We start from the raw sequence: 23,909 nt of genomic DNA, 5'->3' as shown, positions 1-23,909 counted from the left end.
TCTTTTATATGTAAGTGGTTTCGTGGACACTAAATAAATGCTTTGGTTTTCAAAAAGGATAATGTAGATTTTCTGGTTTAAAGTTTCAATGTATATTTCATGTATATTTGTACAAGAGTGAGTCCAGGTATATATGAGAATAGAGAGGGAAAAGAGATGGGAATGATGGCTGTAGTAAGCAGCAGATAAGAAAGAAGAAGGCGTGTTGCCTACCTAATCTAAACCTTACACAAAGACATTACCCCAATCAGTCTCCTCCCTTAAATCAAGGGGAAGGTGATTTACATACCCTTACCCTAAAGATTACAATGAGCCTTACCCTAGAGATTTACCCTAGGGGTCACCTTGGTAGTAGACTCCATATGCAGCATCACTGATGCAACATCACAACACTCCCCATCAGCTGGATTGAGGAGGTTAATCAAGCCAAGCTTGCCCAGAAAACGATGGAATGGAGCAGAGGCCAGAGCCTTGGTAAAGAGATCTGCTAGTTGATCATGACTTCGCGTGAAGATGGTCCGTATGACTTGAGTTTGCACTTGCGCTCTAACAAAATGACAGTCCACTTCAATGTGTTTCGTTCTTTCATGGAACACAGGGTTAGCAACAATGTGCATGGCTACTTGATTATCACACTTAAGAGACATGGGAGTAGTACTAGTAAACCCCAAGTCTGAAGGAAGCCCTTTAAGCCATATAAGTTCACATGTAGTGGCTGCCATGGCTCGATATTCAACCTCTGCGCTAGAGCGAGCAATGACATGTTGCTTCTTGCTCTTCCAAGTGACAAGATTTCCACCAACAAACGTGCAATAGCCCATGGTAAATTTCCTATCAAGTGCATTCCCTGCCCAATCTGCATCAGTGTAGCCACTGATGGCAGCGGAATTGTTGTTATGCATGATGATTCCTTGTCCTATCAAACCCTTGAGATAATGCAGGACTCTCTTAACCATGTTAAGATGATCAACCATAGGAGAATGCATAAATTGGCTTGCTAATCTCACTGCATATGTGATATCAGGACGTGTGATGGTGAGATATATAAGTTTGCTCACCAATCGTTGATAGTAGCTCACATTATACATGGCTTCTCCATCTATGTTGAGCTTTAGTTTAGAGTCCACGGGAGTGATGGCAGGTTTGCAGTCAAGCATTTTTCCTTCCTGAATAAGATCCAATACATATTTTCGTTGATGTAGAAATAATCCCTTTGAAGATCTTGCCATTTTGATGCCCAAAAAATACTTCAGCTTTCCCAGGTCTTTGATAGCAAAGGTTTGGCGTAGTGAGAGTTTTAGTGCCTCAATTTCAGCAGCACTATCTCCTGTGATGATGAGATCATCCACATAGATAAGCACCACCAATTTCCACTAGTGCCAGTTCTTTCAAACAATAAGGAGTCAGCATTACTTCGTAGGAATCCAGCCTTCTCTAAAACTGAGCTAAGCTTGGCATACCAAGTTTTTGGGATTGTTTCAATCCATAGATTACCTTGTGTAGAACCATCATAACCTGAGGATGCTGCATGTACACTTCTTCTTGTAACTCTCCGTGAAGGAAAGAATTCTTCACATCCATTTGATACAGAGTCCACCCACAAGTGATTGCAACTGAAAGTAGAACCCTCATTGAATTCATCTTGGCCACAAGTGCAAATGTTTCCTTGTAATCTACCTCAAAGGTTTGAGTGAACCCTCGAGCAACAAGCCTGGCCTTGTGTCTCTTGATAGAACCATTAGCCTTGAATTTAATCTTGTAAATCCAACGACTTCCAACAGCCTTTTTTCCTGGTGGTAGTTGAACCAAGCTCTAAGTTTTATTTTCTTCTAGAGCATGAAACTCATATGCCATGGCTTGATTCCATTGTGGGAGGAGAGATGCCTCTTGAAAGCTTATAGATTCACTGTGTTTATCAATTTCACAAAGAAATGCAATATGAGATGCTGAGAACTCACCAAGGCTGATACTTTCACTGATAGGATATTGTGAGGCATAAGTAACATAGTCTTGCAGCCTAGTTGGAGGTTTTTTGGTTCAAGGAGGATTTCTTCTAAGCCATTGAGACTCTGTAGGAGATTGTGAATGACCAAAACAAGATTCTCGTCTCCCTCATTGGCAGGGATACGATGATCAGAGATTGAGTCAGGTTGTATTTCTTCAATATCTGGTGTCACAGTAACTGAGCTTTCTTCAAACACTGGATTATTAATGACCGGAGGAAGTGGAAACATTTCAAACAGTTCCTCCGCCTGACCTACAATATTCCCTTTATGAGTAAAATAAGGGCAATCTTCTTCAAATTTCACATTCCTTGACACAACACACTTCTTAGTGGCTGGATTATAGCTCATTTTATCCCTTTTGGGTGGAAGAATACCCCACAAATACACACTTGGTTGCCCTGGCATCTAATTTGTCACCGTTCAAGGCTTGAATGTGAACAAAGCAAACACATCCAAATACCTTAAGGTGTGTCAAATCAATTTTTCTACCCTTGAGTACTTCATAGGGAGATTTAAACCGTAGTACATGACTTGGGAGTCGGTTAATGAGGTAAGTGGCAGTGAGGATGGCTAATGACCAAAATTTCTTTGGAACATGTATATGAAGCATAAGAGCACGAGTCTTTTCCAATAGATCTTTATTTTTTCTCTTGGCTACTCCATTTTGTTAGGGAGCCCCTACACATATGGTTTGATGTATTTTGCCTTGAGAACTTATGTATTGAAGCATGTTGTTGGATAGAAATTCAATGCCATTATCTGATCTCAACACCTTAATGTCTGATTGAAATTGTATTTTAACATGCATATGAAAATCTTTGAAAATAGTTTGGACTTCACTTTTTGGTTTCATAAGATACACAAAACTCATTCAAGAGAAGTCATCAACAAATAAGACAAAGTACCTAAACCCTTCTATTGATTCAATTGCTGGTCCCCATACATCGGTGTGCACCATTTCAAAATATTTACTTGTCCTAGGCATTGAGTTACCAAAAGGTAATCTAGTAAACTTAGAAAATTGACAAGTATCACAAGTAAAATGTGATTCACAGAAATTTGGAAACAGTTTAGACAAGATAACTTCAGAGGGGTGAGCTAATCTCTTATGCCAAAGTTGGTTTTCATCTATGGACTTCAATTGAGCTTGAAAAGCCTGAGTAAAACAGGCGTTCTTGCACAGGTAGTAAAGTTCATTTATGACGACCCCTTCACCAATCATCTTCATGGTGAGAACATCTTGAAACATCACGTTATTTGGTGAGAAAATGGCACGGCAGTTTAGGGTGTTTGTGATCTTTCCAATTGACAAAAGTTGGAAAGGAAAGGTTGGGACATATAAGGCAGTGGAAGGTGTTTTGTGTGAGAGTAAGTTTATTTCTCCTTTTCCCAAAACTAAAACAGTTTTTCCATTTGCAACAGACACATGTGAGAGATTTGAAAAACGTTTAAAATGATGCAAATTTGTGATTTTGTTTGTCATATGATATGTGGCTCCTGAATCAATTATCCAATAATCATTTTCAATACTAGTTAATAAAGTAGTAGTGAATGCTTTGAGTATACCTAGTGCTTCATCCCGTGAAACTTTCTCATTTCCAACAAGAAAGCCAACAAACTGTCCTAACATGGCTGCATGATTGTTCTCTTCATTTCCTTGAGCTTGCGAACCTCCTCCGTGTCCCTTGCTTTGAAGATAAGCTGCAAACTCATTGATAAGAGATAATGAATTGGCAGCGAACTCTATGGATTCTTGTGAGACAATAGAGGGATGAGCATTAGCAAGTTGGGCCTTGTACTAAGGTTGAAATTGCTGTGAGGACCTTGGTATCATTTTTCCATCTTTGCTATACTTAGGCTTGAGTTCAAGATGAAGTTCCCAACACTTGTTTTCCACATGACCAACACCATTGCAATATTTGCATTTCAAGTGTGAATTTCTACCCTTGTACACCTTAGCCTTTGAGATCTTGTAATTTGAGGCATATGCCTGAGTCTCAGTCAATCTCGAGTTGTGCTCAACATTCATCACTTTCTTCCTTGCTTCTTCTCATTGGATAGTTGCATAGACATTCTTGAAGGTGGGAATCTTTGACTCATCAAGACGTGACTCTTTAGATCCTTGTACTCGGAGTTCAAACTCCCCAACAGCTGGTAGATTTTGTCTTCCTCAGCTCGTTTCAAGAGAATGGCAAGATCTGTGGTATGTGGAAGGTATACATCCAACGCATTCCACATAGCCTTGAGGCGTCCAAGGTGTTGAACAAATGTTTTCCCTTCTTGTTGGGCACTGGCAATGTCATTCTTAAGTTGAAAGACATGTGCATAGTTGTTTTGATTTCCATACATATCCTGCAAGGCTTTCCAAAGCTCACATGAAGAATTGTAGTAGCTAAAAATCTCAACAACATGTTTCTCCATGGTGTTGAGCAGCAAGGACATGACAAGTTAATCCTTGCAAAGCCATGCACCATATGTAGAGGAAGAGATGTCTAGAGCTTCCACACTTCCATTTACAAACCCTAATTTCCCTTTGCTTCCGAGAGCAAGACACACAGCTCGAGACCAAGGAAGATAATTAAACTCGTTCAAGAGAACTGAACACAAACGTTGATTGGTGTTAACCTCGATGTCTGAGAAATTTGAAGGAGAGGTATGCGAGATGTCACCCTCTATGTTTACTGAATCTTCTTCAACCATGGCTTAAGATTGAAGGAAAATGCACCGGAAAAAATTGGCCAGAGGCAGGTTACAAAACCTGCTCTGATACCATGTAGAGTTTCTAGTTTCAAGTTTCAATGTATATTTCATGTATATTTGTACAATAGTGAGTTCGGGTATATATGAGAAGAGAGAGGGAAAAGAGATGGGAAGGATGGCTGCAGCAAGCAGCCAACAAGAAAGAAGAATGTGTGTTGCCTACCTAATCTAAATCTTACACAAAGACATTACCCCAATTAGTCTCATTTCTTAAATCAAGGGTTTACATACCCTTACCCTAAAGATTACAATGAGTCATACCCTAGAGATTTACCCTAGAGGTCACCTTGGTAGTAGACTCTATATGCAGCATCAGTAGATGCAACATCAGTCATATTCAGCATCAGTAGATGCAGCATCACAAAAGATGACAAAATTTTAAATTAAATTTACAAATCAAATTATGTGTTACCAATAAAAGATAAGCACGTAAACCGGCACTTAGTTAAATAGCTTACCCTAATAAAAACTTAACGAAAAACAATAGAATTTTATTAAGGAAAATAAAGGAAGTGACATCGTCGTAAATAAACTGAAGTCCGTAAAGAAAAAACGATGACATTTTTTAAAGAGTAAACTGTCGATTTACCCCCTGAACTATCACCCAACTTTCGATTTGCCCCCTGAACTTTTTAATTGGAAAATTAAGGACTTAAACTAATTTTTTTGGCCGATTTGCCCCCTGCTGTTAATTTTTCATTCATTCCATCCAAATTTCTGTTAAATGGAAGCATATGCACAACATGTGTGGGTAGTTCGGTCACTTCATTCTTTAAAATAATTGAAAACCTTAGATTTCTAAAATATAAACTTATGCAAATATGTGTGATTCTATAGCTTTTCTGTCTGAAGGTCTAGTGAAATGACGCTTTTGTCCAAAAATGAGAGTTACGTGGTTTGCACATGATAAGAGTTAACGTTAATTTGGATGAAATTTATGAAAAACTAACGGTAGGGGGGAAATCGGCCAAAAAAATTAGTTTAAGTCCTTAATTTTCCAATTAAAAAGTTCAGGGGGCAAATCGAAAGTTGGGTGATAGTTCAGGGGGCAAATCGACAGTTTACTCTTTTTTAAAAGAAGTTGAACTTTCATGGCACTGTGTCTGTTTTTATCATAAAACAAAAAACCCATCAATGTATTAGATGTTATGTGCGGAATCCAACGGCCTTCAAATCACCACGGACCCGCAAGTAGCTAACCTTATCCCTTGTCCGCAAACCAACAACTTGTAATCCCTTCGTGGCCCTTCAAATCTCCGCCATGGTAAATGCTTTTTGCTGTTTCTAAACCAGAGCTTCAATTACCAATCCCATGGCTGCAATTGCAGCAGGGCTATCTTCATGGTCATCATCCAAGCCCTCCCTGATTCCTTCCCAGCACCAAATATCATCACCATCATCATCTAATAAGGTATCACCAACTCTCTCTCTCTCTCTCTCTCTCTCTCTCTCTCTCTCTCTTGTGTAGGTACATAATATCTGTTCACTTGATTCACAAAGAAAAAGAATAAGTGCGGCAGATTATCTAGTTTTTTCTTGAATTGTTTGAGGTTCTTATCACTGAAAAATGACAGTAAATGTTTTATTTTTATGTGCCCCCCAACCCCTAATCACTGAAAAATATTAGAAAAAATGAAATAAACAGAGAATAAAATAGGAAATGGGAAACTTGCGTTTGTATTTCAAAAATATGGAAATTGCAGCTTGTTTTTGTGTAATTTAACTTAATTATAATAGATTTGTCACTCGCACCTAAGTTTGAATCTTTTTCTGCAATTTATACTGAATTAGACTATCGCTCGAATAAAAGAAATCTTTTGCTTGTAAAGTTTTTATCTTTAAAATTTCCCTTGCAGGTTGACGCTAAGCCTTGGAGCCTCTCCATCACCAGCAGTTTAAAAGAAGATATAAAAATCCAGTACCCAATCTCCACAACAAAACAATGGCCAAATACTCAGAAACACTTGAATGCCACCTTGAGAAGCCCAAGAGGCTTTGGACCCTCCCCAAGGAAAAAGAAAAAGATCACCGAGAAGCCGAAGAAGACCCGAAACAATGACAGCGACGATGACGACGACGACGATGATGATGAAGATGAAGATGAGGAGGAAGGAGAGGAAGGAGTGATACCGGAGATCGTGACCAACAGGATGATTGGAAGGATGGGATTCACAGTTGGGCTTCCATTATTTTTGGGCCTCTTGTTTTTCCCTTTCTTTTACTATTTGAAAGTTGGCCTGAAAATTGATGTGCCCACGTGGGTGCCCTTCATTGTGTCATTTGTCTTCTTTGGGACAGCCCTATTGGGGGTCAGCTATGGGATTGTGTCCTCCAGCTGGGATCCTATGAGGGAAGGCTCCCTCTTGGGTTGGACTGAAGCTCAAAACAATTGGCCTGTCTTTTGGCAGTCCCTTCGTGGTGGTGGATCGAAAAAGGACTAAGCACCACAAGTACGAGTTACAACTTACAACTAAATTTACAGTCATCGTTGTAGCATCGTCTTCTTACTCGTACAGTCAATTTTGAAATATTTTTAATCTTTTCTTATTACAAACTATTGTTTCTTTTGGCCCTTGCTTCATAAGATTAAGAGATCTACAGGGACGGAGTTGGGATTTCGTACGGGATTGAAAAAAAAATTGTTGGAATTAACAAAATATGTTAGATCAATCGAACATAAATTAATGTGATTACATGTTCACAAACAAAACTCGAGACAAAAATATGCTAATATACACATATTTGGTGTCACAAATGAGAGAAATTTTCTTGAAACTAATATATTGTTTCACTGGCACCTCATATGACATAGATGATTGTCATGTATTCAAATAATACATCATTCGTCCGTTTGGTAGTTGTCAGGTGTGGTCAGAGATTGCATGAGAAAATCTCTCGTCTCAAAGACATCTAACATCTAATGTATTAAGATCATATTTATCTACATACCCCATATTTTTTTTCAAATTAAAAAAGATTATGCGAGATTAACTTTTCGGCAACAGTCGCATGCGAAGGCACCTACCATCCCTCAAAGTGGAGAGGACCATTACACCTGTAAACCCCCCGTCCGTTCCTCTCCCACCATATTTATTGACTAATGAAACTAAATAGCTAAAATACAAACGGGAAACTATACCAAGACCCGCTAAGAAAAAAGGATCAACGAAACGATCCAAGCATATTGGAGAGTGATGATATATACATTGGAGTAAGTAATGTTCAAATTCAAAAGAAATGTAGAGTTAATCAATGTAATCAAACATTGGAAATAGGAAAAGGGTTGGGGATTGCGATAGAGATCTACTTTGGGGAGGATCGCTGAATGGCTTTATAATCCCCTTTTCCAAGTACATTATTATTAACTTGAAAACAGAACATTCCTAACGTTAAAGGTGGTCTTGTCCACGACCATGCTTCTCATGTCTCTCATCATATACTTTTCTCCTTATTGTTTTTTCTCCCTTTGTTTTCTTTAATTTTTTGACACAAAGAGAGAGAGCGGGGGTTTTGAAAAACTCATTAACCTACTTACCACGTCAACTGTATGTATTAGACAACTAATTGGTTCCTTGTCGAATCTGAATTACCGAATTTACTTCATCAACTTGTTTTTTAATTTGAATGAATTATGTGGAATTGATTTCACTGCTAATAATACCAAGAATCTTTGTTCAAGAGAAAAGCGGTATGGTGGAGAAACTATCTAGGAAGTCAAGAATGGTTGCCTCGTTTGTATGATTTGATGAATTTTTTTGTAGTTGTACTATGTAACAAGAGATCTCCCATGATTTGGACAATGATGAGTGGTAAATGTGGCGTGTTTTGCTTTACCCTTTTTAATTTGGTTTTTAGTCATTTCAATTCACATTTGATTAACAAGCAAAACGATATGAAAAATACAAATATAATAATACAGAATATCATATTATTTGGGCTTTTCATTCAAAATGATTCTTGAGATTTAAAATCGATAGAAGTGGTTCTTGAGATTGTCCACCGTCAATCATTTTAGTTCTTCGTGAAAACACTCGTTAAATTGAGTGTATTTCTGTTAAATCAACCCCTTCCCTTGAATTGGTGGTTTCTTCAATTTAAATGAGAGTTTTTACTAACGGATCAAAATGATTGACAGTAGACAATCTCAGGGACCACTCCTATCAGATTAAATCTCAGATACCAAAGTGAGGAATTATGACAATTTTAGAGACCATTTTGACTATAAAAAAAACCTTATTTATTAAGTGAAAAAAAAAATCATTTACTAATATTAGTTGCACGGTATTAAATTTGCACACATTCGGCGCCTCGATAATTAACTCACGATGATCATTTGTACATTTCATGTAGATTAAGGAATACTACCATGAAACAAATGGAATATCATCATATGTGACAAAATAGCTCTCTTTTGCTCCCACACAGAGAGTAGACAAAGAGTTGTGACAAAATAACAAAGTTGTAATTAAAGTTTGAGACATAGTTTTGAATTTGCTTCCCAGACGACCAAGCCACAGACTCACAGTACAAGTACAAGAAGGATGGACAAGATGAGGCCAGAGAGGAATGGCTAGCTCAGCTGTGTGGTCCGTCAGTGGACCTTGACTATGCTTTTATTTCTCAACAAGATCTTGGAAGGAGGCAACCTCTTTCTCTTTACTCACTAACTAAAAAGCTTTGATCTCTAAATCATGACACATGGGCATGTAATGCAATACAAAAACTCATAATTTATATAGAGTAACTTATATGCACATATATACTATCACGTGACGTCTTGTGTCAATGAAATAAAGACATGTATTCAATAACTTAGATGACATATATATACTGTCACATTCCTTATTTATTGATACAGAATGTTAGTGTGACGGTGTATTCGTGCTCTGTAAGTTCATCGCTATCTAGAGAGAGAGAGAGAGAGAGTTGGATTTTGATTGTCCCTATGTATGTTCCAAGCAAGCATTCTTTGCTTAAAGAGAGGTTAGCCCCAGGAATAAAGCAACCGAGTGACAATATACAGCATGCAGAAGCTGGTTAAAGTTAAAGCATATGGCTTCCTTGGCCATATTGCCAAAGCACCAAATATATAGAAACCCTAAAACCAAAGGAACCCAAGACCAACATCCATGAATGCCAGCTGACAACCGACAACAGCCAGTAATATATTATCTCTCTCTTCTCAGGGGAAAACTTACTCTCTTCCCAATACCGATTAGTCACCGGTCCCAGCCGGTTTACAGTGCTTCATTGTCTCATGTCCGTACTATTTTCCTTCTGACTGAAATGCAGCAGCTGCAGCATGAAAATGTATATACAATGCCGTTTCAGTCAGACCCAGAGAAAAATAAAATAGAGAAAACTCAGTGATTAGGAAATTTTAAGAAGAAGATCGTTTGAATGAGACAAATACGTGACAGAATCTTTGGTTGGTTGGTTGGTTGGTTTATTTGACAAGATTGTAAGATCTTCCAACATTCCAATTTGGATATGTTCGTAACCAAACAGACCACAGTGCTGAATGATCCCTTTCACTCAGCGGCGCATCTCACTGATAACTTACTCACTCGTGCATTCTGATTGGACCATACTGTCTCTCTACGGATTATTTTGTGCTTGTGACCTCAGCTAGCTTCGAATTATAATTCTCTACTTGCTTCTTCATCGTCGTGGTCCTTGTAAAGAGATTCGATAAAACTCAAATGTAAGTGAGGTTATGAGTTTCTACTCTATGGAACGTGTACAAAACTCCCACTCGAGCTGGGGATATGAAGCGATTACAAGACAATACATGAATACAAAAGATAAATACACAATGATCTTGTGGATTAGGTAGGAGCCTTGATTTCCACTGACAGAAGAATAAGCCTTTATTTACACTGATGAAGTCTAATGGGCAAGAATAGTCTAATTCTCATAGTTAACTACCCTCGGATTTGATATCTATGATTCAAATTAAAACACTAAAAATACTTTCATATAGTCTCTCTACCTTTGATATCAAATTCAATGGTGAGTGATCATGCAATCCTTGATTATAGGGTGACCAAGAGAACATGTCTTAGGACAAGAACGCAAAGGAAATTAGACACCATGTTGGTGAATGGTTGGGAGGACAAACCCTTTGTGTATATATCGGGTAACTGATGTTTAGTAGGAACATATGCAACCATTAAAATCTGTTGAATAACCTTATCTCTAACATAACGGAAATCATTTGAACATGTTATTTGCGAAAATCGAAGACGATATTTGAAGAAATGAAATAGCACTTTGTTTTTAAAGGAAAAAAACAAGGGGAAAAAACCCAGATAAGCTAAGACCATCTCCAACCGAAGGAGGGCCCTCTGGTCCTCCAAAAAATTAATATTTTAATAAACAGTGCAGAGCCATATTTCTTACTGTCTCTAGCCGAGAGCTAGGCCAAGCATAGCTTTGTCACAAAAAGCCATCTCCAACCGAGGGCCAAACATAATTTATTATTTTAATTGAATTACTATGGTTACTTAAATTAAATTACCTTAATAATTTTATGTTATGGATTGTCAATAATTTTCATGTTGTTAAATTTTTTTTTATGTTGTTTAATGTTACTTAATGTTGTTTAATACTGTGTAATGTTGTTTCATGTTACTTAATGTAAAAATAAAAATAAAAAACAAAATGTTAAACAAAAAAAATCAAATATGACGTCAACATATGGCCCAACCCAGGGCCGACTGGCTGGTTCATTTGGGCCGGCTAGTTGGCCCTTTGGGCCTTTTTTTGTCCAGTGGAGCCCACAAGCCCTTTGGCCTGGTTCTTGGTTAGAGATGATTTTTGGACTATTTTCAATCCTTTGGACCCTTCAGTTGGAGATGGTCTAACTAACTCAAAGTATCAAAACAAACATATCTCGTTTTATAAATACCAAGCACTTTATTCATACGAGTAAACGCAATCCAAGCAAAGGATCATGGAAAACAAGGCTGCCCAAATCAATATTGAAACTCCACTTCGCCATCTAATCAACAACGTATTTTCGTGCCTTGAAAATACGGTTCAATGACATCTGACCGAACCATCCATCATCATCTTACATCTGGTCACAATTGTATAAAGATGACGAAATTTATAAGATAAATTTTGCTTGAGCAAAATAATAGTAGATAGAGAGTCTATTTCAATGATGAGACTAGTTACACCTTTTGCAATCACAAGCTATTTGGTGAGCCACCACTTTCAACCATACTAGCTATTTTAGCTTAAATTAAACTATTTTAATATCATTTTTCCCTAAACTTAACAATCCAAGTCCTTTTTCTTCTCTTGAAGTCCACAAACAATGCAATTTTATAATTTCTAATAGTTAGCTAAAATTAACTTTCTTTATCGTCTTAGCTAAATCTAGCTAGTTACTGTTCATAGAGTTAAGTTAGCTAGTCATTTAGCAAGCCAGTTGGAGCTTAATTTTTTCTACATTTTTTTTAAAGTAGCAAATAAATCTCATTTAGCTACGCTGTTAAAGATACTCTAATAAAGTTTGTGACCTATTTAGTTGGGCTTAATATTTTTCCTTATATTAGATCATTTTGGTTCCTAATACAACCCAAGTCCAACTTAGTATTTGATTTAAATTTACCAATTGAGGGTATAATTGGAAATTCAAGATCAAAAAGTTAGGAGGGTGTGAATTCATTACATTGGTGATGTCTATAAAAGACACCCTTCAAAAAATTACAAGAGCCTTTGTTGTTCTCTTTCGTTCTTCGTTTCCCGTTTCTCATTTCCCGTACGCCTCCAAACAGAGAGAAAACAGGGTCTCTCTCCCCCTCTCTCTCTCTCTCTCTCGCTGTGAAGCTGAAGGCCAGCCACCGTAACCGGCCACCAGTCTAACACAACCGACCAGTCTGCCTGCTGCAACTTGCTCGAGTCATACTATGAGGAGCATGAGCAATGCCCATTCCATTGACACGGGGATGAGGATGGGCTGAGACTGAGAGCCGCCAAACGAATTCAGACTGTGATTGAAAATCCAATCGGCCACAGCGGCAGCCGGTCCACCCGTTTACCCTCGGTGGTGCGATCCAGATCCCGCGTCGGAAAGGTAATTGACGAACCATGCAACTCCGGGACGCTGCTGGAATTGTATTCAAAGTTTATTTTGTTTTTGAGATATTTGAATTCCCCACACCACATTTTTCTAATTGTGTTTCCGGTCCATTCAGACAGGGGAGTGAGATTTCGACAGTTGTTTTTATTTATCTGTTCGGTAGTGAAGCTGGAGGTTGAAGGGGGACTTGGAAGAAGGAAGAGGGGACAAGATCAAAAAGCAGAGCCGGGTTTTGCTTCGGTAAGTCGCTGTCGAATAATAATGACATTCAAGTTTTTTTTTTAATTTCAATTTATTTTCTCTGTCCCTTTGTCCATGCAACCACCGCTTTCATACCCCAACACCTGTCCCTTCCCCTCCAAAAAATAAAATAAATAAGTCAGTGTGCTGCTCCCTCTCTCTCCTCTTTCTCTCTCTAGTCGCCTTTGGAGTTTTGGAGGAACAAAGTTACAAAATTGTCGACGATATTTTACATAAAAGGTAGGAAATTTGGAAAAGAGAGATAAATGGAAGAAATTGATTTGATTTGCTGCCTAATACAAATGTTGTCATTACTTTCTTTCTTTGTAATTTATTTGGATTTTTTTATTAATAAAAAAATATTAAGAATGCGGTTTCACGCATTGCTACGACTGTTTTAACTGTTAGATTTCATTTTCTCAATCGTTAGAGCCTCTAAATTCAATCTTATCCATCCAATTTCGTATCACTCGGTGTTCCCTAACCCGGAAGGAAAATTGAATTTTGAGACCACCTTGAAGTTTTGAATTGCGATTTTTACTCCATTTTTCCCCTTTTTTTTTGCTTCTTTTCAATTATTGACTCATTATATTTAAGGGATTTTCTCGGTCTTGTTCTCTGATCCCGAGCTCTTTTCCTTTTTCACTTTTTTTTGTTCTTCTTTCTCTTTCTTTGGTCCCATTTGTTTCCTGGGGAGAATTCAAGGACCAGGGAATAAACAACTCGAATCCTTGCATTTCACACTTGCTCTCATATTTCACCCTCTTTTTGTTTTTATTCTTCCTTTGTATTTTCTTACATTTTCTCGGCAACCAAACAAGTTTTGGGCTTTTGGCGGGCAGTATTCTCCCGTTTTGGTTTTTGCAACTATTATTTTATTTAAAACTCTCTGAGGATTGCGGTCCATCCAATTCCAAGGACGTTCCACGCAAAAAAAAAAAAAAAAAAAAAACACTCAGCGGCACACTCGGACTGTTCTATTTCCCAGTAAATTGTCCAGATTGCCCCCGTTTAAATTCCTTACTTCTAGGGTATTACTGTAATTAGCCACACCTTGTCTTTTTTCTTGCAAAAGATAGAGCTTGGACATTCCATCCCCTTTCTCCATCCGTAAAAAAAAAAGCGAGAAAAATTTGTAAGTTTTGTTTTCATGGGAGTGTAATTTGTGAATTATTTCATGTACTAAACTGAAATTACGTGGTTTGTTCAGGGGTAAAAAAGTAAAAGAGAGGAGCAGGAAGGATGTTTACGTGCATAGCATGTACGAAGCAAACGGACGATGGAGGAGAAGAAGGAGCAGCGCGTGGCAGCGGCACCCCAAATACAAAAGAAGCCGTCAAAAGCCTGACGGCGCAGGTTCCTAATCAATCTCTCTCTCTCTCTTCTGTGTGACTGTGTCTTGCTCTCTCTATCTATCTCTATCTGTCTCTGGATGTGTGTCGTTTGCTTGCTTCACCAGTTCACCTACACAGCCTTTGCTTTTTACAGTTTCTTTTTCCTTTGAAAACACTAAAATAATAAAAATTAAATAAAATCATAAGTGCATTGAAGAGGGGGGGGGTCTGATATCGTGGGGTCCACTTTTGGCATCTTTCCCCCGTATACATGAACATCCTCCACTACTGCTTTGGCTTGCTGTTTTCTTTCAAATGGATGAATAATAATTCGTGTAGTTGGGATAGTCTTGATGGAGTAATCACTTGTGTTGTTGGGAAAATCAAATGTGTCGTTTCGGTGGCGTCATCTTTATGTGTTTAAATATTACTTGAATTATTCGTTAGATATTTAACATGTAATGTTATCGATTACTAGAGCGTATTTCTGCAAAACTTAATTTTGAATTTATGAAATAAGAATAGCTTTTGATACTTCTGCTCCCATCCTACGCCTGCATGGCTATAACCTAATTATCAATAAGCACGGGGTCTCAAATTGGCAGTGAGCAGAGTCTAGATTCTGTATTGTGACAAAAAAGGAGAAGAGAGAGAGACAACTCTCAGTATGTCACATGTCAACTTTGAGTATATATATCATACAATCAATTATTTTAACCGCTTGTTTAGTTATAAACCTCCTATTATAAACATGACGAATAAATAAACACAAACATGTGAAAATTGCTTTCCTATTTTTATAGTTCACAAAATATATATGTATTTGTATAAGCGATATTCACAGATAATGAAATGACAATAATCTCATTTGTAGGAGTTTTACAATCGCTGTTAAATGCAGTAGTGGGTTTATAATATTTTTTTTGGTAGGGTATCTATCTATGCATCCAGTTATTAATTTTTTATAGAACAATTCGGAGGAATGCACCTAAATATTTTTTTATGAAAAACAAAGTACCATATGTTATTTATTTTGTTTGAATAAAGAACCACGTAGACCAAGTCCAAAAAAAAAAGAAGCAGGTAGACTAAGTCCAAAAAAAAAAAGAACCAGGTAGACACTGGCCTCTAAGTGAGGAATGGTGGGACACGTATACTTTAACTATCATGTCATTAGAATATATAATATATGTAATATCGTATTAATTTATCATACGATGTCTACACACGTGACTTATATTCATTTCAGAAATTTTTTTGGTCTGATTTATAATGTTTTTATCTGACTTAATTCAAAAATTCTTGGGTGCTCTATAGTCCCCGGTATCCGGGTGTTTACACTGTTAAATCTTTATTTTGTTATATTTTAAACATATATTAACGATTAAAACATCATGAGACCGACTTGTTTTGCCTATCTTGATTCTCATTTCCAATCTAAATCACTTCCCAGATATTAATCATGGCCTAATTTTTTACTTTTCATTTATTTAGTCTGAATTGTTGTGAAAATGATTAATTTAAGCTCTTTTTTTTTTTTTATCAACAAATATGTAGGAAATGTATAATAAAAAATTGCAATTACATTTAAAATGTCAATTAGTACGAGTTTCCACAATAAGTAAATGGATGGGTTGGTATTGGTTGGGGTGTCGAGAAAAGACAAATGGTTACTTAAATTTGGAAAAAGGGGGACTGCTAATTGATGTCCTTTGGTGGTGACCCACCTTTGAATTCTTGTCTAATCACTGCATTTCTAAAGTAATACATAGAAAATACAAATCCAGTAGATGACAGCCCGACCCAGACGGGTCATGTTATAGCAGAGTAAAATAAAGTACATAAAATCATCCAAGATTTCGTTTGATCATCTGCCTTCACTTTGGGGCTTTTCTAGTTGCTAGCACGACTCACTTTTCTAACACAAGGAATGCTACAGTTCGTTAACCACCTGCACCAAAGATTCTTTTGTGTTACCGGCTGTATGTTATTCCCTCATCAAGAACCTACATTTTCCCTATCCACACGACAGAGTTCCTCTCATGAAAATGAAATTTAGTTTTAGTGGAGTCATCAACTTGTAAATGCTTGCCGTGTATTTATAAAGTGCATTATATGTTCAATAAACGATTGACAGATAATAAATACGTGACATGAGAGAATCTCTTTGTGTATGGATGTCTCAGCAAGACCAATCACAAAAATTTGGTTCCAATTAAATACTTACTTTCCATTATTCCACAGTAATTGTTGTTTTGCTTATGAACTGTGCATCACATTTCTACACTTTGATAAACTACATGTAAAGAAAGTAAAATGTTTTGCTACTTCACATGGAACTATCACATATAAACTGTTTTCTTCCATTTCTATGTTATGTTTTTGGAGGAATTTTTTCTATTTTTCTGCTAAATATTCAAAACCTACTTTACATTATTGACATGGAAAATTCATAGTGATGGAATGGAGTTTGTTTTCGGGCGTCCAACCTACCAAGTAGCCCGACTGTTTTAACAATCTTCACCGTTTGATTTCTTAGAGTCAATCTTCACCGTTAATATTTTGGACTACCCAGTAGTCCCAAACTATTGAAAAAAAAAATTGGGATAAAATGTATGTTTCAATTAATCATTGTATAGCTTTCTTGGATGCTTGACCAACCCCATTTATTAACATTTTGTAGATTAAGGATATGGCACTGAAATTCTCTGGTGCGTACAAGCAATGCAAACCATGCACAGGGTCAAGCAATTATAAGAAAGGACGGCCGAGATACCCGGATTTTGATACTGCTTCTGAAGGGATGCCGTACCCATATATGGGAGGTGCAAGCACAAGTTCTACACCTGCTTGGGACTTCACCTCTAATCATCAGTTGGGTGCAAGATCGGACTCTCGATTTACTAGACCGTATGGTGGCGGTGAGCGTGCATCAATATCAGCACAGTCTTGTGATGTTGTGCTAGAGGATGAGGATGAGCCTAAGGAGTGGATGGCACAGGTGGAACCCGGCGTACACATTACTTTTGTATCTCTTCCTAATGGGGGAAATGATCTCAAACGAATTCGTTTCAGGTATGCCAATGACCTTCATTTCTACAGACAAGCATATCTCTTCGAAGCATATGCGGAACATTTATAATGTTTTGGGACTTTAATTTGATGTGGCTGTGATTCTGAAAATGTCGTAAACTCTAGTTGTTGAGTGTTGATTACCTATGCGCCATAAATTGATTATATATGATTTGAAATTTGAAGCCGAGAGATGTTCAACAAATGGCAAGCGCAGCGATGGTGGGGTGAGAATTATGACCGCATCATGGAGCTCTACAATGTCCAGAGATTCAACCGGCAAGCTCTTCACACTCCCCCAAGGTCCGAAGATGAGGTAATGAAAATAATGTTGCAACCATCCCCTTGTTTCTTTTATCATGTTTTCATGTTTTTGTGATAGAGTTCTCTGCTCTAGACACTAGAAATGAAAAGGGTTCGTGGTGGTTTATGAAGTTCGAGTAGACCAAAATGTTATACTAACCGCTTGTACTCAGCAGCAGAGAGATTCTTCTTACTCAAGGATGGGATCTGCTATGGAAAGCCCTATGGCTCCATCAGTGAACAAAGATTGGACACCGAGGCACAACTATAAACCGTCTGGAACTGGAAGTAGAGGGTATTTTCCCTCTGATGGTTTGGATCATGGTGGTGGCAGTGGTGGTCACTACTATAATGCTGGTGGGTCAAGTGCTTATGGAGCAGGTGGCCACAAGGGAGAGGCATCATCTTTTGATGCATCACGGACAACAACGTCCTCTCGAGATGAAGCTTCAGTCTCAATTAGCAATGCTAGTGAAGTGGAGTCGGAATGGGTTGAGGAAGATGAGCCTGGGGTGTATATAACCATTAGGCAGCTAGCGGATGGCACTCGGGAGCTCAGGCGTGTCAGATTCAGGTAATGGATCGACTACCATGTTCATTCACTTTCTAATTTGAGTCATTCATATGGTACTTACAAGTTTTCACTGCATTTACTTCCATTCATTTAGTTCTTTATCTTGCTTAGAAACCTAGTTTTTTCTTGCTCAACATTTACTTCCTTATTCCATACAACCAGTTCTCGATTCTGTTTTCATGAATACATATTTCGTAATTTCTCATTTTGTTGGCGGAGAGGCAGCTCATGACCTTATTTCTGTTATTTGCACAGCCGCGAAAGGTTTGGGGAGATGAATGCGAAGACATGGTGGGAAGAAAACAGAGAGAGAATACAAGCACAATACCTTTAAATTCTAACACTGCATGACCAACATTTCTGGTGGAAGGCATGAAAGATTTGAAGATGCATCTGGATGTCTCAAGAAAGCTGGAAAATAGAAGACTTCAATGGAGTCTCCAGTGGAACTAATGATGGTTGGAAATTGAATTGACCTTATATGGTCTACAAGGGCGACCCCAAGCCAATAAGGCTCCCCGCTTTGCGAGGGTTGGGGGGAACGTGTATCGTACACAGCCTTATATGTCTAACACTTTAAATTACAATTTTTTTATTACCTTTCCTATCATATATAGTGATGGCTCATGAGGGTGGTAGTTCATTCACATGGGATGGAAGACCCTCTTTGGGTCTTCTTTTTTGCCCTTTACCATTCCTCCTTGTTATATTTGGAATTTTGGGATTACGCGGCTCACATTTGAGTTTGTTCTTTGTAACACATATAGTTTGAGAAATGGAATTTCATTGATTTGCGGTTATATCTATGGATGTCTTGTACTAATCTGATCGACGTTAAATTTTTAGAACATGTCGATCAAATATCGACAATTAACGACTAAAGATTATCAACAAAGACAACATATTGAAAAGCTGATAATTTAGAAGTTTATAATTTTATTATTTTGACCGTTTTACCTTTATTTTTTTCATATAATTTGGCTTCTACACGTTGCTTTTTGTTTTTTTAAGAAAAATGATAAACATACTTTTTTTAATTTTCTCATATGCTCATATTTTTTTTCTATTGTTTTCATTTGATTTATTCATCGATGACTAAAATTAGAGAGGGGAAAACTTGTTGAACCCTTACATAAAAGGAGAAGATCCCTCCATGTTGTGTTCACCTGTGAAGTTAATTAGAGTAACTAGACGTGTAAGTTCTCATAAACAATTTTTGACAATTAAGCAATTTCTTGAATGCAATAAAACTAATAACGAATGCCCAACGTACAATTTAGTACCCGTTGCACTTAGAGAGTTTGGTAGCCAGTATATGTTCGGCTCCATTTTGTGTGCACGAATTGTATTATCAAGTGTTATTTATAGTCTATTAGTAAATGTATTATGTATAAGATATCTCTTTTGTTAATATGACATATGAAATATGGTTTCGTTTGGTCTTTTAAGTAGAATTAGAATGGATGACTCATTGTGCTCAAAGTATATTGAAGGTAAACGTTATATTCATTTTGAGGGAATTAGAATGGAACTATACTAGAAAACTCATTCTTTCTAATGCTCCCGATTTTGGTTTTTTTTGGTTTTTTTTTTTTTTTTTTTTTTTGAGGGGGGGTGGGGATGATGATTGTGTTCAAATATTGAAGTATCGCATTTTTGGAAATGAAATGAAATATTGCTTTTTTATGTTCTTAGTTTGTCAAACTTTGAAAATGAAATGAAATATCGCATTTTTTCTTTAAAAAAAAAAAGTATATTGAAGGTAAACGTACGAGACAACAATTTCGATCCACGCAGGATCTGCTAGATTGATCATTTGACTAGAGAGCGAAGCACTGGCGGATGCAATAGGTACAAGGGACCCCTTGAGAGTTAAGACTTGGAATATCTCCCATTGAAGCTATATATTGACTCCTTGGAGTCCCCTAAACTTGCCCTCATGTTCGACAAAATATACAGTGTGCTATCTCTTTCGAGTTGGCTAGTGTCTCCTGCATGCATGCTAGATGCTGTGCATGCCATATGATAAACCCAATAATTTAGTATTCATCGAAAGAAAAAAACTTTGTATTGTGATCAGAATACGGATGATACACTACCCGTTTTTATAAGTGGTGAGAAATTTTAATGTTTAAGTTATTAACTTTTTAACACACATATTCCATTATTTGTATAATGACACGTGGTGAACCATCCCGTGTTCCGATCACACTGAAAAATCTCTACATTAAAAGGGAGGTGGTTGTGGAATGTGGCACTTCAAGGACATGGTGTTTATCAAATATAAGTGACACACATTTCTCTCAAAGAAGTATATTATGACGTTAAAATAATAATCTATTATTTGATTAACTCAACGATCATAGTTGATTATATTTATATGGGGTTTTATTTTAGTTAATTCTTGTGAGTTTTCTGTTTTGATTGATTGGTTGTGCTTTCTTTTGGTTACTTAGTATCAGGTTTGTGTCTTAGCTAGTTAACTTGTCGTGGACAATGTTAGCTTGTTATTTTGTTTTTTTTTTAATTATTCTTCGATAGTTTGGATAATGAACGGTGAAGTTCGACTTTACCAAATTAAAATGTTGATTTTAAGAAATTGAACAGTGAAGATTGTTTCAAAGTCAGACTACTTGGTAATTTGGAATACCCAAAAAATCCCTTAAGTTTATCCTAAATTATGAATGAAAATATTATTGTTTCATGTTATTTCGTCTAGTTAACATGGGGCCTGTTAATAAGTAGCGTTTTACATGTGAAATAAAATTTCAAAAGACACATTATACAGAAATCTGCTTTAGTGGTGGTCGCTGAATGGCTTTATAATCTGGTTTTCCAAGTATCCATTGTTAACTTGAAAGCAGACATTCCTATAACGTTAAAAGGTGGTCATAGTCCACGATCGACCATGCCTCATGTTTCATAATTCATATACTTTTCTACTTCTTTTTTTTCACTTTTGTTATCTTTTTTATTTTCTTTTTCTTGAGGAAGAAAGGTAGGGAGTTCTGAAAAACTTGTTAACCTGCTTACCACGTCAACTCTGCGCAACAACTGATTAATTCTTACTTTCAGCATTTGATTCATCTGTTTGTATATTTACAAAACTAAAGAGTCATGTTCGGGTTATCCATTTTTTCCATTTATAATGAATACAACCAAGTCAGACAGAGAGAGGCTAGGGTTTTGTTTTTATCCCCATTAGCGCTAGGAATATAGGGTAGGATTATCTCTCTTCCTATTTTCATTCCCTTCTATTCTCTCATCTCACACTTTACTTTTTGTATTTTTGTTTCTATAAAAAAAATCAATATAAAATTTTGATGTAACTTAATCGTAACTGTTCAAATAGGAAGTGATGGAAGATATCTCCCAAGAATATAGCGACCAAGTGACAATATTGCCAAAACACCAAATATATCAACCCTAAAACCAAAAAGGACAGGGATTGTCTGCCCTCCTCATCTCATACCCTTCTCATCCCCTCTTATTTATGTGGTCACGGTTAAGCCAACATTTTATATTCCCATTGCTTTTTGTCTTATTATTTCTATAAAAAAAATCAATATAAAATGTTGACGTGACTTAACCGTGACCATATAAATAAAAGGACATAAGAAGGAGATGGAATGGGAAAGGACAGACAATCCAAGTCCAACAAAAAATCCCATGCTAGCTAGCTGACAATCGACAACAACCAGTTACATATACATATAATATATATACATATATTATATGTATACATATAATATATATATATATATATATATGTATATATATCTATATCCTGTGGGTGAAACTTGCTCACTGCCCACGACAGACAGGAGAAAACCCGATTAGTCACTTGCCCTAGCTGGTTTGCAGTGCTGGACTGTCTCCTATCCGTACTATTTTTCCCTCTTACTCAAACCAGGAAAGGGTATGGCTCCTTTTGGAGACCCTGGGGGGTTTGGGTTGCAGTTGCACTCCTGACTACTGACTCTGACCCCTCAAACCAGGAAAAATACAGAGAGTACGTTTGAATATAAGACTACACATCGGAATCTAGTTTTGGTTTGTTTGATAAGATGGAGTATCTTCCTTTTGTTTTTTGTTTTTTTAGAGCTTTAATGAAAAGGGTATGGACTAACAAATATTTAATAAAAAATCATCTCAAAATGTTATTTAAACAAAATGGCTCAAAGTTTAATAAAAAACTATCAAAAACTATTGTCCACGTGCCAAACTTACAAGCCCAACTCACTACAAATCTATACTTCCGTAAATAGCCCTAAATGATTCAATATTTCCTGACTCTTCACCAACCTCAAACCAGCACGAAACCGTCATAATAACTCCTTGTCTTCCTATCAAATCGAATTCCCCCATTTCAAAAATCACCAAATCAAAGTTCAAATCAAAGTAAAAAAATGAAGCATTCATTGGATCAAAGCCGCCGAAACAAGTTCAAAAGAAGTTCAATGGCAGAAACTCCGTTGAAACAAATCGACGAAAAAGCAGTGCAAAACATACCATAACCACTGTTGGAACAAACCGGCGAAAAAGATGTGGAAAACGTACTAGAACCTCTGTGTGAACAAACTAGAGAAAAAAAGTGTAAAACGCACCAGAACTACCGTTGAAGCAAATCAAAGAAAAACTAACACTGTTTCTGGAAGAAAAAAAAACTAGCAGTCCTTGGAAAAAAAAAACCAAAATATAAAACTATTTTTGGAAAAATATAACACTGTTTCTGGAAAGATCAAAACATAACATTGTTTATGGAAACAAAAAAATAACACTGTTTCTGGAAAAAAATAAGATACAATGTTTGTGTAAAAACTAACACTGTTTCTGAAAAACTAAAACTGTTTATGGAAAAAAAATTAGAACCATCGTCATAACAAATAGGCGAAAAACTAACACTGTTTCTGGAAAAAAAAAACTAACACTGTCTTTGGAAAAAAAAAAACCAAAATATAAAACTGTTTCTAGAAAAACAAAAAAATAACACTGTCTCTGGAAAAACCAAAACATAACACTGTTTCTGGAAAAATAATTTGATACAATGTTTGTTTTGTTTGTGTATAAACAAACACTGTATCTGAAGAAAAAAACCAAAATATAATACTGTTTCTGGAAAACAAAAAAAATAACACTGTTTTTGGAAAAAAAAAATGTTGGCAAAACTATATCTGGAAAAAAAAAATGTTGTATAAAAAAAATTGAACAAAAAGCTAACATATCTCAAATTTATTTTCTTGAAAAATAAACGATGAACTCCACTGAAGAAGAAAAATTGAAAAACAATATCTCGAATACATTATGAAAAATTCAAAGGTTAATAATCAGATGAATGAGGAGGGAAGGGCAGAAATTCACCTTTGGCTTTTTTGCCGATGTTAGTGAAAGTGTAGATCCCTTGCTCATCTTTACAGAGAAGAGAGAGGGGGAGAGAGAGAGAGTGTGTGTGTGACAAAATCATACCGTTTTGCTTATAAGAGATCGTTTTCGATTTTTACAGAGATTGAGACTACTCAAAATTAGGT

The 23,909-nt window shown here is 36.7% G+C and overlaps 2 protein-coding genes across 4 annotated transcripts; both read left to right on the top strand.

Annotated features, from left to right (window-relative positions):
* The first annotated feature begins 5,236 nt into the window (after nt 1–5,236).
* LOC103436772 (protein PAM68, chloroplastic) lies at nt 5,237–7,320 on the top strand. Its single transcript, XM_070823928.1, has 3 exons — nt 5,237–5,338; nt 5,845–6,177; nt 6,623–7,320. The coding sequence occupies exons 2-3, from the start codon at nt 6,079–6,081 to the stop codon at nt 7,205–7,207; spliced, it is 684 nt and encodes a 227-aa protein (XP_070680029.1). The 5' UTR covers nt 5,237–5,338; nt 5,845–6,078; the 3' UTR covers nt 7,208–7,320.
* Nucleotides 7,321–12,027: 4,707 nt separating this feature from the next.
* LOC103436774 (protein BREVIS RADIX) lies at nt 12,028–19,181 on the top strand. 3 transcript variants are annotated; one of them, XM_008375227.4, is made up of 7 exons: nt 12,028–12,852; nt 12,974–13,098; nt 14,309–14,454; nt 17,116–17,507; nt 17,691–17,820; nt 17,984–18,381; nt 18,637–19,181. In XM_008375227.4, exons 3-7 carry the CDS (start codon nt 14,341–14,343, stop codon nt 18,713–18,715), a joined length of 1,113 nt encoding a protein of 370 aa, XP_008373449.1. In that variant the 5' UTR covers nt 12,028–12,852; nt 12,974–13,098; nt 14,309–14,340; the 3' UTR covers nt 18,716–19,181. The 3 variants fall into 3 exon arrangements, with proteins under 3 accessions (XP_008373449.1, XP_070679456.1, XP_008373448.1); XM_070823355.1 differs by having other exon boundaries at nt 12,446–12,852; nt 17,987–18,381; XM_008375226.4 differs by having other exon boundaries at nt 12,446–12,852; nt 17,981–18,381.
* The last annotated feature ends 4,728 nt before the right edge of the window (nt 19,182–23,909 follow it).

The sequence above is a fragment of the Malus domestica genome, chromosome 06 (genome assembly GCF_042453785.1).
Source record: "Malus domestica chromosome 06, GDT2T_hap1".
NCBI lineage: Eukaryota > Viridiplantae > Streptophyta > Magnoliopsida > Rosales > Rosaceae > Malus > Malus domestica.
Note: the sequence above shows the minus strand (reverse complement) of the source record. Positions and strands in the feature narration are given on the sequence as shown.

Coding starts and splice junctions, on each gene's coding strand:
- LOC103436772 (XM_070823928.1), top strand. CDS start 6,079: ATGGCTGCAATTGCAGCAGGGCTATCTTCATGGTCATCATCCAAGCCC. Junction 6,178..6,622: donor CACCATCATCATCTAATAAG/GTATCACCAACT, acceptor TTTCCCTTGCAG/GTTGACGCTAAGCCTTGGAG.
- LOC103436774 (XM_008375226.4), top strand. CDS start 14,341: ATGTTTACGTGCATAGCATGTACGAAGCAAACGGACGATGGAGGAGAA. Junction 14,455..17,115: donor TCAAAAGCCTGACGGCGCAG/GTTCCTAATCAA, acceptor AACATTTTGTAG/ATTAAGGATATGGCACTGAA. Junction 17,508..17,690: donor CTCAAACGAATTCGTTTCAG/GTATGCCAATGA, acceptor TGAAATTTGAAG/CCGAGAGATGTTCAACAAAT.